At 46.0% G+C, this 13,698-nt stretch overlaps 1 protein-coding gene across 3 annotated transcripts in view; it reads left to right on the plus strand.

Moving 5' to 3' along the window:
- PIK3CD (phosphatidylinositol-4,5-bisphosphate 3-kinase catalytic subunit delta) overlaps window positions 1-13,698 on the plus strand; it is a 38,097-nt gene that overhangs the window by 18,243 nt on the left and 6,156 nt on the right. For 2 of the 3 annotated variants that reach the window (XM_035119821.2, XM_060276227.1), the window contains exons 9-18: window positions 3,306-3,402; window positions 4,216-4,346; window positions 5,115-5,174; window positions 6,309-6,476; window positions 7,379-7,500; window positions 8,445-8,588; window positions 9,315-9,414; window positions 10,093-10,271; window positions 11,788-11,900; window positions 13,610-13,688. In XM_035119821.2, the coding sequence (XP_034975712.1) occupies window positions 3,306-3,402; window positions 4,216-4,346; window positions 5,115-5,174; window positions 6,309-6,476; window positions 7,379-7,500; window positions 8,445-8,588; window positions 9,315-9,414; window positions 10,093-10,271; window positions 11,788-11,900; window positions 13,610-13,688 (1,193 nt within the window). Of the gene's footprint in view, window positions 1-769; window positions 1,860-3,305; window positions 3,403-4,215; window positions 4,347-5,114; window positions 5,175-6,308; window positions 6,477-7,378; window positions 7,501-8,444; window positions 8,589-9,314; window positions 9,415-10,092; window positions 10,272-11,787; window positions 11,901-13,609; window positions 13,689-13,698 lie in introns of those variants that run through there. The other variant, XM_035119824.2, reaches the window with a different exon arrangement.

Below are 13,698 nucleotides of genomic sequence, written 5' to 3' on the forward strand. Positions count from 1 at the left end.
GGTGTATTTCTTCCTTCAGGCACTGTCTGAAGCTGTTAATTCTATGCTATGTCTTCATAGCCAGTGTGGGGCAGTGTGGTGTAGTTAAGAGTGGTAGACTCGTAATCTGGAGAACCGGGTTCGCGTCTCCGCTCCTCCAAATGCAGCTGCTGGGTGACCTTGGGCTAGTCACACTTCTCTGAAGTCTCTCAGCCTCACTCACCTCACAGAGTGTTTGTTGTGGGGGAGGAAGAGAAAGGAGAATGTTAGCCGCTTTGAGACTTCTTAGGGTAGTGATAAAGCGGGATATCAAATCCAAACTCCTCCTCCTCCTCTTCTTCTTCTTCCTCTTCCTCTTCTTCTTCCTCTTCTTCAAGATTCTTTCCACTTCCATTCCGTGGAGGTCTTAGAATTGGGGCGCCACAAACCATGTGGATGCGGGAGATGAGGGTGAAGCAGGTCAATTTCTCCAAAGTGTGGCTCTGGTTGTTTACAACCTGAGTCTGTTATCTATGTTAGGACACAGCGATCACTTTAAAGTGTGATAGCATCCCGCAAAGGATGTGGCTGGGTGGAGCTGAGTAGTTGTATAAGGGCAGGAGGTGATTCAGTGGACGTTTCTTGCTGCCTTTCACTGAGTTCCCCCCTCCCCCACCCCCTCCTGCTTCTCTCTCTGCACTCCTTTACCTCCATCTTTAAAACCCGGGCTTACAAGCCTGGTCTGAAATCCTGGTCTAATGTTTGGAGGACCATAGGTTCCATATCCTTGATCTAAATGATTGCCCATAGGTAGTTAGCAAGATAGATACAGTCATACTTCGGTTTCAGTACGCTTCGGTTTGAGTACTTTCAGTTTAAGTACTCCGCGGACCCGTCTGGAACGGATTAATCCGCTTTCCATTACTTTCAATGGGAAAGTTCGCTTCAGGTTAAGTACGCTTCAGGTTAAGTACAGACTTCCGGAACCAATTGTGTACTTAAACCGAGGTACCACTGTACTTAGTTAGATAACAAGATAGCTAGGAAGTTAGTCAGATAGCTAACAGGGTAGCTAGCTAGATGATAGATAGAAAGTTAACTATCTTATTTAGCAAGACAGCTAGATAGACAGAAGGTTAGCTAGGTAGCAAGAAAGATAGAGAACAAGATAGCTATACAAAGAAAGCTAGCTAGCTAGGAAGCAATATAGAAAGTTAACTCCCTAGGTGGAAAACTGGCTAGTTAGCAGACAGATAGAAAGCATGTTAGGGCGCAAGATAGATAAGATAGGTAGCCTTATTGGTGCCACATCTAGGTTCACAATGCAGGCTTAAAATGCAGCAAGGTCAGTCCTCACCCCCCACTGCTTCAAATCACACTTGCATTCTGTTATATACATCAGTGCAGTGGGATATCTTTCCAAGTTGCCACTTCCCATCCACACCAGTGGTTGGAGAAGGTGTGTGGATGTCCATATGGCTTCCATTTTCAAAGACCACGTTTCTCAAGGAACTAACAGGACAGATGTGGATCGGGGCATTTACAAACCAATAGGAGCAGCACTGGATGGAGAGTGAACAGAACTGTGTACACAACCTTAAATGAAAAAGTGTGTAGGTTTTTTGAGAGTTGCAAATTCCTTATGTACAAAAATCCAGCGAGAACAAGCTTACAGGAACTGGGCTTGAGCCCTTGGACTGCATCATGCTCTGCTGAGTCATGCTGCAGCTATTCTCTGTTGCTTCCTCGGAAGATGCCGAGTCATTCACTTCTTGGACCATCTCCACCAAAGATCTCATCATTTCGAGCTTGGTCAGGAGCCAGGCCTTCTGCTGTTTTGGCTGGGTGGCTCTTAAGAAGGCTTAGAAGTTGAAAGAAGGGAGGCAGTTCGAAGTAGAGAGGTGAAGCAATATTTCCGGGTATTTATTTTCTTGGATATGTGCTGGAAGCGAGCATTGCGAAAGAAAACGGAGGAGGGTGTTTTCAGCCAGATTAATCCCTCGTCCCTGTTTACTGTGCAATTTCTTTTTTTGGGTGTGTGTGTGTTTGCTTGTTGTTGTTGTTTTTTAAAAAAGACCAGTTGGACCAGTTGACAGTTCTAACTGCCCCCCCCCATTCCAAGGTTAAGGGACTGAGCTGCAAATTTCTAATGACAAAAGCACACCAGAGTCAGAGGGAATCTAAACAAACAAGTTCAAGACCCAGTAGCCGTTCTGAGTTGATGTGAAAATGTGGGCCCTGCTTTTCAATGAATGCATTGTATGGGCAGCTTACCAACTCCTACAAAAACCAACCCCGCCCTTGAAGAAAATATAAATATATAAAACACTGTACAACTAAAAAATAAATCAGTAGCTGAAGTGCCTTTGTTTTTCTTCTGGGTTTTTAAAAGCTGCTTTGGCTCTGCTTCTGACTCTTGAACTTGTTTGTTTTCATTTTTTAAAAAGCCGCTTTGGGCTCTGGGTTTTGAATTTTTTTCTCTGTGTGCATTTAAAAAAAAGAAAGCAGACAAGTTGAAGACCCAGTAGCATACCAGAGCCAAAAAAAGCAGCTTTAAAAAAGGGTGGAGTGGGTAATTGGATCTGATCAGTGGGCCCATTCCTTATCTCCCCTTCTTACAGGCCATGTTTGATGGGTGGGCAGGACAACCCACTTGTCCATCACCTGATGTCACAGTAGCATCAGGTGACATGTTTTCCTGGTGCACGCTGCTTTGAAGGCCCGACTATCAGCTGATTGCCAGGCCTTCAAAGCAGCATTGCACCAGGAAAATATGTCACCTAATAAAGGTAAAAGGTAAAGGACCCCTGGACAGTTAAGTCCAATCAAAGGTGACTGTGGGGTATGGCGCTCATCTCGCTTCAGGCCAAGGGAGCCAGTGTTTGTCCACAGGTAGCTTTCTGTGTCATGTGGCCAGCATGACTAAACCACTTCTGGCACAACGGGACACCGTGACGAGTGCCAGAGCACATGGAAATGCCACTTACCTTCCCGCCGCAGCGGTACCTATTTATCTACTTGCACTGGTATGCTTTCGAACTACTAGGTTCACAGAAACTGGGACAGAGCAACAGGAGCTCACCCCGTCATGCAAATTTGAACCGCCAACCTTCCGATCAGCAGGCCCAAGAGGCTCAGTAGTTTAGACTACAGCGCCACCCGGAAAGCAGGTCACCTAATGTCTCTAAAGCACTGCAGAGATTTTTGCAAGTGCTGGAGATGAGCTTATCTTCAGCCCTGGTGCCTGCAAGGGTATATGGCCAGCAGGCGTGGCTTGATCAGAGTCATTGAATGTTATTCCTGCTGCATGAACCTGACCCGCTAAATCTTCTTCACCCTCCCTGCAGGATTGCCCAATTGCCTGGGTGAACATCATGCTGTTTGACTATCAAGACCAGTTGAAAACTGGAGAGTGCTGCCTGCCAATGTGGTCATCGTTTCCAGGTACATAAGGCAGCTCCCTAATATCACTGTTGTTTTCATCCTGGGTGATAGAATATATGGGAAAGGGACGTAACTCAAAGATAGAACATCAGCTTGGAATGCAGAGGGTCCCAGGTTCAGTCCCCCATGGTAGCTTCAGGTTTGGTCTCAGGGAAAAACCTCTCTCTGTGTGTGAGAGAGAGCAGGGGGTAAAACCCTGGAGAGCTGCTGCTAATCAGTGCAGACAATGCTTAGTTCAGGCATCCCCAAACTTCGGCCATCCAGATGTTTCGGACTACAATTCCCATCATCCCTGACCACTGGTCCTGTTAGCTAGGGATCATGGGAATTGTAGGCCAAAACATCTGGAGGGCCACAGTTTGGGGATGCTTGGCTTAGTTCAATGGACCAGTTGGGCTGAAAATTATTTACTTTATTTCATAAAACTTACACACCGCATGATTGTAAAAGACAACCACCACCTGAAAGCGGTTTACGAAAACAGATAAAGTGATGAAATTGCCCATACGAAAAAATAACAATATTTTTAAGACATCTGAAAAGCTAAAATAACAGTAAGCTAAAAACAGAATTAAAAAACTTTTTTAGCAGACTCTGAAAAGAGGTACTTGTGCCTGAGATCAATAGGCAGGGAGTTCCAAAGTGTAGGTGCTGCCACACTTAAAAAAAAGAAAGAGGCAGCTTCCTAGGTTCCTCTGAGTGTGACTTAGCCGAGTATCACAATGCATGGCATTCATGTTCCGTTCTTGCCAAATCATTGGCCACTAGGTGGCGCCACGTTTCTTAGGGAGCCTCACCCTGCTTGCTTTCCAGATGAGAAAGGAGAGCTGCTGAACCCAACGGGCACCGTCCGGACTAACCCCAATACGGAAAGTGCCGCGGCCTTGGTCATCCGCTTCCCTGGCATTTCGCTGTACCCGGTCTACTATCCGTCCTTTGAACAGGTAAGAAGGTGTCAGTTTGCACCCCTGCCCCTGGCCAGTCTAGTCTGCTTTCTGAGTCAGTGGGAAAAGTGGGTCACTTCCATTCAGTTTTAAGAGGGGTGCGCCTCTCATTACTGAGTGTGGAATCCCATTTTCATATAGGGCTGCCAGTTCGACTGATTTATTAGGCTTGCATTTTGTTTGTTTGTTTGTTTCATAATATTTACCCACTGCTTGACTGGGCAGCTTACAGTGGGAATAAAACAATAACATCAGTAAAAATAACTCTTTAAAACACTGAAAGAGATAAAAATCAGCAATAAACTGTGTGTGATCTGGGCTGGAAACAGGCTGGGAGCTAGAGAGACAGAGGCATGCTTGCTGTGTGCCTGATGGAGAGGCAAGATCCTGTTAATGCTACGAACCCCTCCATCTTACGCTCAGGTTGTATATATGTGTAAATAAAACCAAATATCCTAAAGACATCACAGTCTCTGCTGGGCTAAATTCCAATGTAAGCATCTGGGACCCCTGGATTCTCTCATCGCTTGGAGATTGGGGCAGAATGTAACAGTACAAATATTTATACCGTATATATATTAGTCATATAAACCTTTGTACATAATAGTTCCATACATTATTGTAAATCACGTGGCGTTTACTTTTCGTAGAGGGGAAAAGACCAATATGTGCAAATGATGAATATGATGATGGAGCCGTTACAGTAATAATAATCACCACAGTGTTTAAATGTCATCGTATACATTCTGTTTTATCTTTGCGTTTCAGATCATGGAGCATGGAAGGAATGGGCAGTGCCCCCGGTACATGTCGGAGGACCCAGAAGAGGTGAGCACATCTTCCCGCGCATCCATTTTCAAAACCAGTTCAACATTCCGTCACACCCCAGCGTGACCAAGGAACAGGAGCCGGGGGTGGGGCTATGCAAATAGGAGCCTGTTTGAATCTCAATCGCTTGGGATCATCTGGGGTGCAGGATACAGTTTAGCTGGTGTTTTGCTGATTTATTAATGAAATGCCAGCACATCCCCTTCCTTGTGGCAAGTGTGTCCATTGGGTTATCCTGTTTGATCTTCCCAACGGCCCTGTGAGGTAGGTTAGGGTGAAAGAGGGAGACTTGCTCAGTGCTGTCCAATGAGGCTGAGTGAGGCCACGTCAAAAGAAAAAACAAAGCTTGTAGACCCATTGAAGTGAATGGAAGATTAATTTAGGTCCACTAATTTCTGTGGGCCTGCCTTGAGTAGAACTGACTTGGATACACTGCAAAAACCTGAGGATAGACATTATCTTCAATATTATTTTTTAAAACTGGATGGCGTGTCGGTTAGGGTGTTGGAGCATGAAAAAACAAGTAGGTTCCCAACTAATACAGCCCAGACCTCTGTTTCCATAACAGTGCATTTTCAAAATAAAAAAATTCCTTCCAGCAGCACCTTAAAGACCAACTAAGTTTTTTATTTTGGTATGAGCTTTCGTGTGCATGCACACTTCTTCAGATATCTGAAGGTATCTGAAGAAGTGTGCATGCACACAGAAGCTCATACCAAAATAAAAAACTTAGTTGGTCTTTAAGGTGCTGCTGGAAGGAATTTTTAAATTTTGTTTCGACTACGTCAGACCAACACGGCTACCTACCTGTAACTAGTGCATTTTCAGTTGCCTGCATGCACAACACCGTGCTATCCCCCTCACAAATGGCTTTAAAAGAGGATTAGACAAATTCATGGAGGCGAAGGCAGTGTGGTGTAGGGGTTAGAGTGTCGGCCTAGGACCCTGGAGACCACAGTTTGAATCCCTCAATCATCCACAAAGCTCACTGGGTGTGACCATTCACTCTCTCTCAGCCTAACCTGTCTCACGGGGTTGCCGCGAAGATAAGATGAGGAGGGAGGAGGAGCTCCCCAAGGGAAAAGTAGGGCATAAATGTGCTAAGTCAATAGTGTACCAATCCCAACGGTTCAGAAACAACAGCTGAAAGAGATTCTGGAGCGCCGATCTCACACCGAACTCTACGAGCACGAGAAAGACCTTGTGTGGAAGATGAGGCATCAGATGCGGGACCAGTACCCGGGTGCCCTGGCGAAGCTGCTGGTTGTAACCAAATGGAACAAGCATGAAGATGTTGCTCAGGTGAGAAGTTCTTGCTTGGGAGCCAGGGCAGCAGTTGGCAGAGAGGGAACGTTCAGGTATTGCACGCAGATGTTCAAGCCAAACATGGGTTGTAGAATATCTATCTATCTATGCATGTGTATATGTTTTTACGATGCAGAATTATACAGAATAGCAGAATATGTGAAGCCATGCTAGGAAAAACAGTTTTTTTTCCTTCAAAGCCAACAAGTTAAAAATAACCCATCCTTTGCACAAGGGTGGGTGGCAACTCTGTTATTCCCTCCATCCTCTTTGATCAGCTACCCTCCCTCCTCCTCCTCCTCCCCCCGCATCCCCCACCTTCCTGTTTGTGGCAGTGGAGTTTTTGACACCAACTTCCTTTCCCCACAACTTCCTCCAAGCTCTGAGAAAGGGACAAAGGTGACCCCTTCTGCACAAGGTAGCCAGCAGAGTGCTTGAGCTGGTATGCTCTGCTGCAGTAGCTAGAAGGATACTTCAGCTTCAGCCTTTTCAGCCCCCCAGAAGGCCTTGCTCCTTTCTCATCTCTTTCAACCGTTGTTCGTAGGACTTGGTCCTCACAGGACTTTTTTTTGTGCCTGACTGGAATGTGTCTAGCAATGCCTCTTGCTTGTCTAGAGAGAGGAAAAGGGTTTGTGAGCTGGTGTGGCAAACAAACTAATGTACAAAGGCAAAAGTTTTGATTTTTGCTCCACCCACTTTCCCCTGGCTCCGCCAACTGCTGGCATGTGGCCCCCGGGAGGTTGCCCAAAATAGAATGCGGCCCTCGGGCAGAAAGAGGTTCTGGACCCTCCAACAACCCCTGGACGTGTTCCAGTTTGTCAATCTTTCTTCTTTCCCTCCCACCCCAAGTATGTTATTGCTTTCAGCCTGTCTTTAAAAAAAAAATGTCCACTTTGCAGATGATCCACTTGTTGCAGTCTTGGCCGGAGCTGCCCGTTCTCAATGCCTTAGAGCTGCTGGATTTCAACTTCCCCGATCGCTACGTGGGTTCCTTCACAGTCAACTCGCTGAAAAAGTTGACGTGAGTAAAACGAAAGTTTGCCTGATGTTACTCATTTGGCTAGATTTATATGCCATTTGATAACATGAAAGGTGGAATGTAGCCAGTGTCCACTCGCATTTATTTATTTATTGACAGCATTTGTACCCTTGCTTCCTCAGCCAAAAATGCTCCTACAGTGGCTTACATACCACCAAAACAAGACAGTCACTACCCTCAGGCTTGCAATCTGGAAAAAGATGGCACGCAAGGCAAAAGAGAGAGGGAGGGTATATCAAAATCAAAACTCAGGCACCAGTTTCTAAGCAGTTGGCACAGTTCAGGGGGCACGGGAGGTGCCTGATGGAGCTAGGCCTCCAGCAAAGTGGATGAAATGAGCCTTCTGTTTCCTATCTCTCCCACTGAGGCTGGCATGCCACAGCAGAGCCAGTGCATAGGGATAAAACTAGAATGAGTGGGTTCCTGCTGGCCCTCATTCTTGCTTTGCCTCATTTTTCTGCCCTACCAGTCCCAGTGGGAACCAGCAAAGGGGTTGGGGCCAAGCAAACAAGAGGGCAGAAAGCTAACCCACGCCTACCCCAGGGTAGAGTCATGAGTGGTTATGGAACTGTCTGCATAACTCTCTGCCGTGCCCACAAATTTGCTGGAATAAAAGTTGAAACCTATGAGAACTGTAACTGAATGTTGCAGCATGGGACGCTTCTGTCCGAGGCACACCAGCCAGCCATACCCTTTCCCGTCATTGGCTCTGGCTCCTCCTGCTGTCGGGCTCCGTGCCTTCTGCCCCAGCCGTCTGTCTCCCTCACCCACCCCAGAAAAATCCCCACGGGGAAATAAAAATAAATAGATGAAGGGAGGAAGAGGTGGGTTTGCTGGTTTACAATAGCCTTGTGCTGCATGTCAACTGATGCCTCTGCACTTGTGGTGTGGAAATGACTCCTCTTCTGCCGCCTCTCCTTCTGCAGAGATGCCGAATTGTTCCAGTACCTCCTCCAGCTGGTTCAAGTGCTGAAGTACAAATCTTATTTAGACTGCGAATTGACCAAGTTCCTGTTGGACCGGGCCTTATCCAATCGCAAAATAGGGCACTTCCTGTTCTGGCACCTCAGGTAAGGAAGTACTTAGTGTACAGTTAAAAGTTAACTGCGTGGCATGGGCTGCGGCAGGGAAGGAATACGGAGTTTAATTATTTCCTTATTCCTCACACACACACACCCCGGCCAGCTGTGGTCCCAATGAAAATCTCCTCCCCACCTGCTTGTTGCTGCTGCTGCTGCTGCTGTTGCTAAAGACCCAAACGGTGTCAACTGATTTCAATATTGTATTTTTAATGTGGCTGTAACCCACTTTGAGACTTTTGGGTGAAGGATGGATAAAACTATCAATAAATTATAATTAATCAAGAAGTAATTTTGTTAGCCTTTTAACCGGCATTTTCAGCAGAGGCCTTTCTCTGAGGGCCCTCATTTGCTGAGGTGTGTTTATATGCTTGAACAAATAGGCAGGGACTTTTTCTGTAGTGGCTCCCACCCAACTTTAGAATATATCCACCCCCATAATCCCTGGCACCAACATTCTTATCATTTTCAGCAACAAGTTATTTCCGTGGGAACATTTTAAAGGGATTACCTTTGTCTGTGGCTTGCTTTGTGTTTGTTTTTTCTTAGTTTAGTTTTTTTTTAAAAAAAACACCTGTCTTCTGATATTTTGCTTTTATTATATTTTGTTGTTGTACACTTTGCCCTGAAACTCATTTTGGGTGAAGGATATTTCTTTTAAAAAAGATCATCATAATCGTAAGATGTCAATTTCCTCCTCTCACCATCCCCGCTTAGATCTGAAATGCACGTCCCATCTGTGGCCTTAAGGTTTGGCCTGATCCTGGAAGCTTATTGCCGAGGGAGCACTCACCACATGAAATCTCTGATGAGGCAGGTAAGCAGCTGGCTTGTCCAAAGGGGATGCTTGCATTTTTTTCAACCCAGCAGGTTGGTACAGGGCAGGCCCCAGGGCTGAATTAATCATTAAGCAAAATAAGCATGTGCTTAGGCACAGGGGCTAGCAAACTTTTTCAGCAGGGGGCCGGTCCACTGTCCCTCAGACACTGAGGGGCACCACAGAAATTTCCTGTTGTGATTAGAAGAAGTAGGATAAAAACATTCAAATATAATTTTCCTTCTTACTGTAGGTTTTGTTTCATTCCGAAGAATAAAATTTTATTTTGTGGGTTTATATTTTGAATTATTTATTGAAGGTACCAAAATCTTTTAAGTGTTTTTAGGGCAGGCATCCCCAAACTTCGGCCCTCCAGATGTTTTGGACTACAATTCCCATCTTCCCCGACCACTGGTCCTGTTAGCTAGGGATCATGGGAGTTGTAGGCCAAAATATCTGGAGGGCCGCAGTTTGGGGATGCCTGGTTTAGGGTCTCTAAAGATCTGAATACTTCCCCGACGGATTAAATGGTGCGTTTATTTCACATACAGAGTCCAAATGGACTGTCAGCGGGATCTTATTTGGACGCCTTAAATATTTTGAATAGAACAAAATGAGTTGACTTGGCTCTGGTTGTGTTTTAGATTATTTAATTTTTCACCCTGCCTCCCGATTCAGAGTGAAGCCCTCAACAAGATGAAGGCCTTGAATGGCATCGTCAAATTAAGTGCCCTAAAGAACCCCAAGCCTCAAACCAAGGAGTTCATGCACACCTGTTTGCGGCAAGAGACCTACCTGGAAGCTCTCTCCAACCTTCAGTCTCCCTTGAACCCCAGTGTCATCCTGGCAAAAGTCAGGTAAGGCAGGGCTGGGGATCCTCGGGCAAGGAGCTGGATGTGGCCCTCCAGACCCCCTCGGAACTCTCCCTAGGCCACACCCCTTCTCAGGCCACACCCATCAGCAACTCTGGTTTGCATCCTCCTGGCTAGAATGTGTTGCTGAATGGATAATGCCTCTCACTTGCCTGGAGCGAAGCTAGAGTAAATTTACCACGTGTGGCTCCGCCCCCCTCTTGCTTCTGGTCCTGCCCACCACTGGCATGTGGCCCCTGAAAGGTTGTCTAGGAGGCAATGTGGCCCCTGGGCTGAAAAGGATTTCCCGTTGCTGACACAAGGGGGTACTTTAGATCGCACCAGAGCTTGCGCTCGCTCAGAGTGGGCTGATTTCTTCTTGCCGATTTCAGCAGTTTATACTGCCCAGGACCGGACAAAGATGAAAAACGTGTTTTTAAACAGCCCAAGATGCTGTTTTAAAACATCAAATCGGGGAACTCACAAGGCCTGTTGGAATAATACGGTTCTTTATCAGGAGTCGGAAGATCAATGGGAGAGCGGGTCTGTGTGATCTCTGCTGGGAGGTTGCTCCTCAGAAGTGTTTTCCCAAAACCAAACACACAGATGTGAGCCATGCATCTTGAGCCTTGTGGGGGACCACAGACAGTGACTTCCCGGAAGGGCTCAGTAATCAGGCAGGGATACAAGGGGTATAAGCAGCCCATTGGGCCCAAATTGTGAAGGGCTTTATAAGTTAGTAGAAGAACCTCAAATTTGAACCAGTAGCTGTCATGCAGCCGGTACAAGCTTTTAAGCACCGGAGTTAAGTTCTGGCAGCCATCAGCCCCTACCAACAGTTTGGCTGTAGCATTTTGCACAATCTGGGCCTAGGATGGTTTGGACCCAGGAGGGCTCTGAGCTCAGTGGTAGAGCATCTTCTTTGCAAGCAGAATGACCCATCGGTGTTTCCAGGTAGGGCTGGGAAAGATTCGCTGCCTAAAACCCTGGAGAGCCACTGCCAGTCATTGCAGGCAGTACTGAATTTGATGGACCTAATGGTTTGACCCTGTATAAAACAGCTTCCTTTTGTTCTTAGGCCTCAAGGGAAGGGATTTAAGGTCACTAGTAGAGCACATGCCTTGCATGTAGAAGGGCCTGGGCTTGGTCCCTAGCCTCGCCTTTTAAAGCAGGGCTTCCCAAACTTGGGTCCCCAGCTGTTTTTGGACTACAATTCCCATTATCCCTGATCACTGGCCCTGCTAGCTAGGGATGATGGGTGTTGTAGTCCAAAAGCAACTGATGAACCAAGTTTAGGAAACCCTGATTTTGAAGGACCTGGCAGCAGGTGTTGGGAGAAAGATCTCCCTCCTTCTGCCAGGGATCCAGCAGAGCAGCTTGACAACACAGCATGGCTATGTGGAAAGAGACTTATCTTGCACCATTTAAATTTTTTTATTATTTTCACCCCTTCTTACTTCCAAGCTTCTGCAGGTGGGTGGAGGTTTTCAGTTGGTTTTATGTGTGTGCGCAATTTTTCTAGTGTGGAGCTTTGCACTTTCATGGACTCGAAGATGAAGCCTCTGTGGATCGTGTTTAACAATGAAGAGATAGGCGGCACCAGCAACGTGGGGATCATCTTCAAAAATGGAGACGGTAAGGAAGCCACACAACAGCTTCTTGATGGGTTTGTGATTGATATAGGATGAGCCTCTTTGTCCCAGGGAGACGCCTCTCCCTATAACAGTGGCCGTGATAACTAAGGAGCACGTAGTTAAACTACGCAGCTGGCTATCACTTAACTGTTTGATGCCGCCTGTGTGTGGTGTTTTTACAAACAGTTTAAAACAGACACTGGGAAAGAGCAGAGGATGTGGGAAATTAGAAGAGTATGTGATTATTTCAACTATGTTTGGCTTTGTTACAGTAAGGCAGGAATAAGGAGTTTGTGGTCCAGCAACATCTGGAAGGCTGCAGGTTGCCCATTCCTGGACTTAAGGCTCCTAGGAGCACCTTTCAGAAATGAGGCTGCCTGTTGCGTCTCTGCATGAGTGCCTGCTCTGGCTTTTAATTGATTAAAACTAGTGAGTTTTGACAAGGGAATTAAGAGGTGCGGTTGCATAAAGGCTGTTCTGGGGCATGCACATATCTATATTTACTCTTGATTCGGCTATTTGCTTTTAATGTGGATTTTTTAAAAGCAACCCTGGAATTTTATTTCCACTGTTGACACTGTGTAGGGTGTAGATTAAGTAAGCAACATGCCAATTAACATACGAAATATCCCTTTCCTAAAGAAGGTACATATCTTAAGTTGGCACGCTAGTTTCCTAGCACAAACATTGTGCATTATGCTGGTAATCTTTTTACAACCACCTTGTAAGGTAGGGCCATATTGTGTTGACAGAGGTAAGATGTAAAACAGGGGTCAGCAACCTTTTTCAGCCGTGGGCTGGTCCACCATCCCTCAGACCATGTGGTGGGCCGGAGTATTTTTTTTTTGGGGGGGGGGGAATGAACGAATTCCTATGCCCCACAAATAACCCAGAGATGCATTTTAAATAAAACCACACATTCTACTCATGTAAAAACACCAGGCAGGCCCCCACAAATAAGCCACAGATGCATTTTAAATAAACTAATGTAAAAACAGGCTGATTCCCGGACCGTCCATGGGCCAGATTGAGAAGGCGACTGGGCCGCATTTGGCCCATGGGCCTTAGGTTGCCTACCCCTGATGTACAGCCTGGAGACTCCTCCCTCGGTCTCATCAGGCTATGCTTTGCTCAGAGGAAACTGATTGGAATTAATGAGCCTAAGTAAGCCGTGCCAATCAGTTGCACGTAGGAAATCAAATGAAACGGTTCCAAGAACTCGGGCCGGGGAGGAGATTAATTATGAATTCTTAGGCAAACACAATTGGTACACTTTGACCATGAGACTATAGCTGATGAAGAATAAACGAATCAGGGCCTTGTCCTGGATTTGAAAATCATTTCAAATGGAATTTTTCTCATTACCTTAAGCATAAAAGAGTTTGAGGAATTCAAAATTAATCTCCTTCCTGGCCCGAATTCTTGGAACCGTTTCATTTAATCAGTTGCACGTAGTCTACTCTGAGTAGGACTAATGCTGGCTTACAACCCTTAGTCTCTTAGTCACAATGCTACTCCAACTTTCCCAGTTTTAATCATCAGAGCGCCCTAAAACATGGGAACGCACAGATCTGCATGCTGTTAGTGCCCCCTTGTGGCCAGATGAAGAACACACAAAGGCAAATGTTCCCATCATCATAACCGCTGATGAAATGGGAGAAATCATGGGATGAATAGAGAAAAAGAGAGAAATGTTTCTTAATTTTTCAGATCTCCGTCAGGATATGTTGACCCTGCAGATGATCCAGCTGATGGATATCCTGTGGAAGAAAGAAGGGCTAGATCTCAGGTGAATTCCA

Source organism: Zootoca vivipara, chromosome 6 (genome assembly GCF_963506605.1).
Source record: "Zootoca vivipara chromosome 6, rZooViv1.1, whole genome shotgun sequence".
Classification (NCBI taxonomy): Eukaryota; Metazoa; Chordata; class Lepidosauria; order Squamata; family Lacertidae; genus Zootoca; species Zootoca vivipara.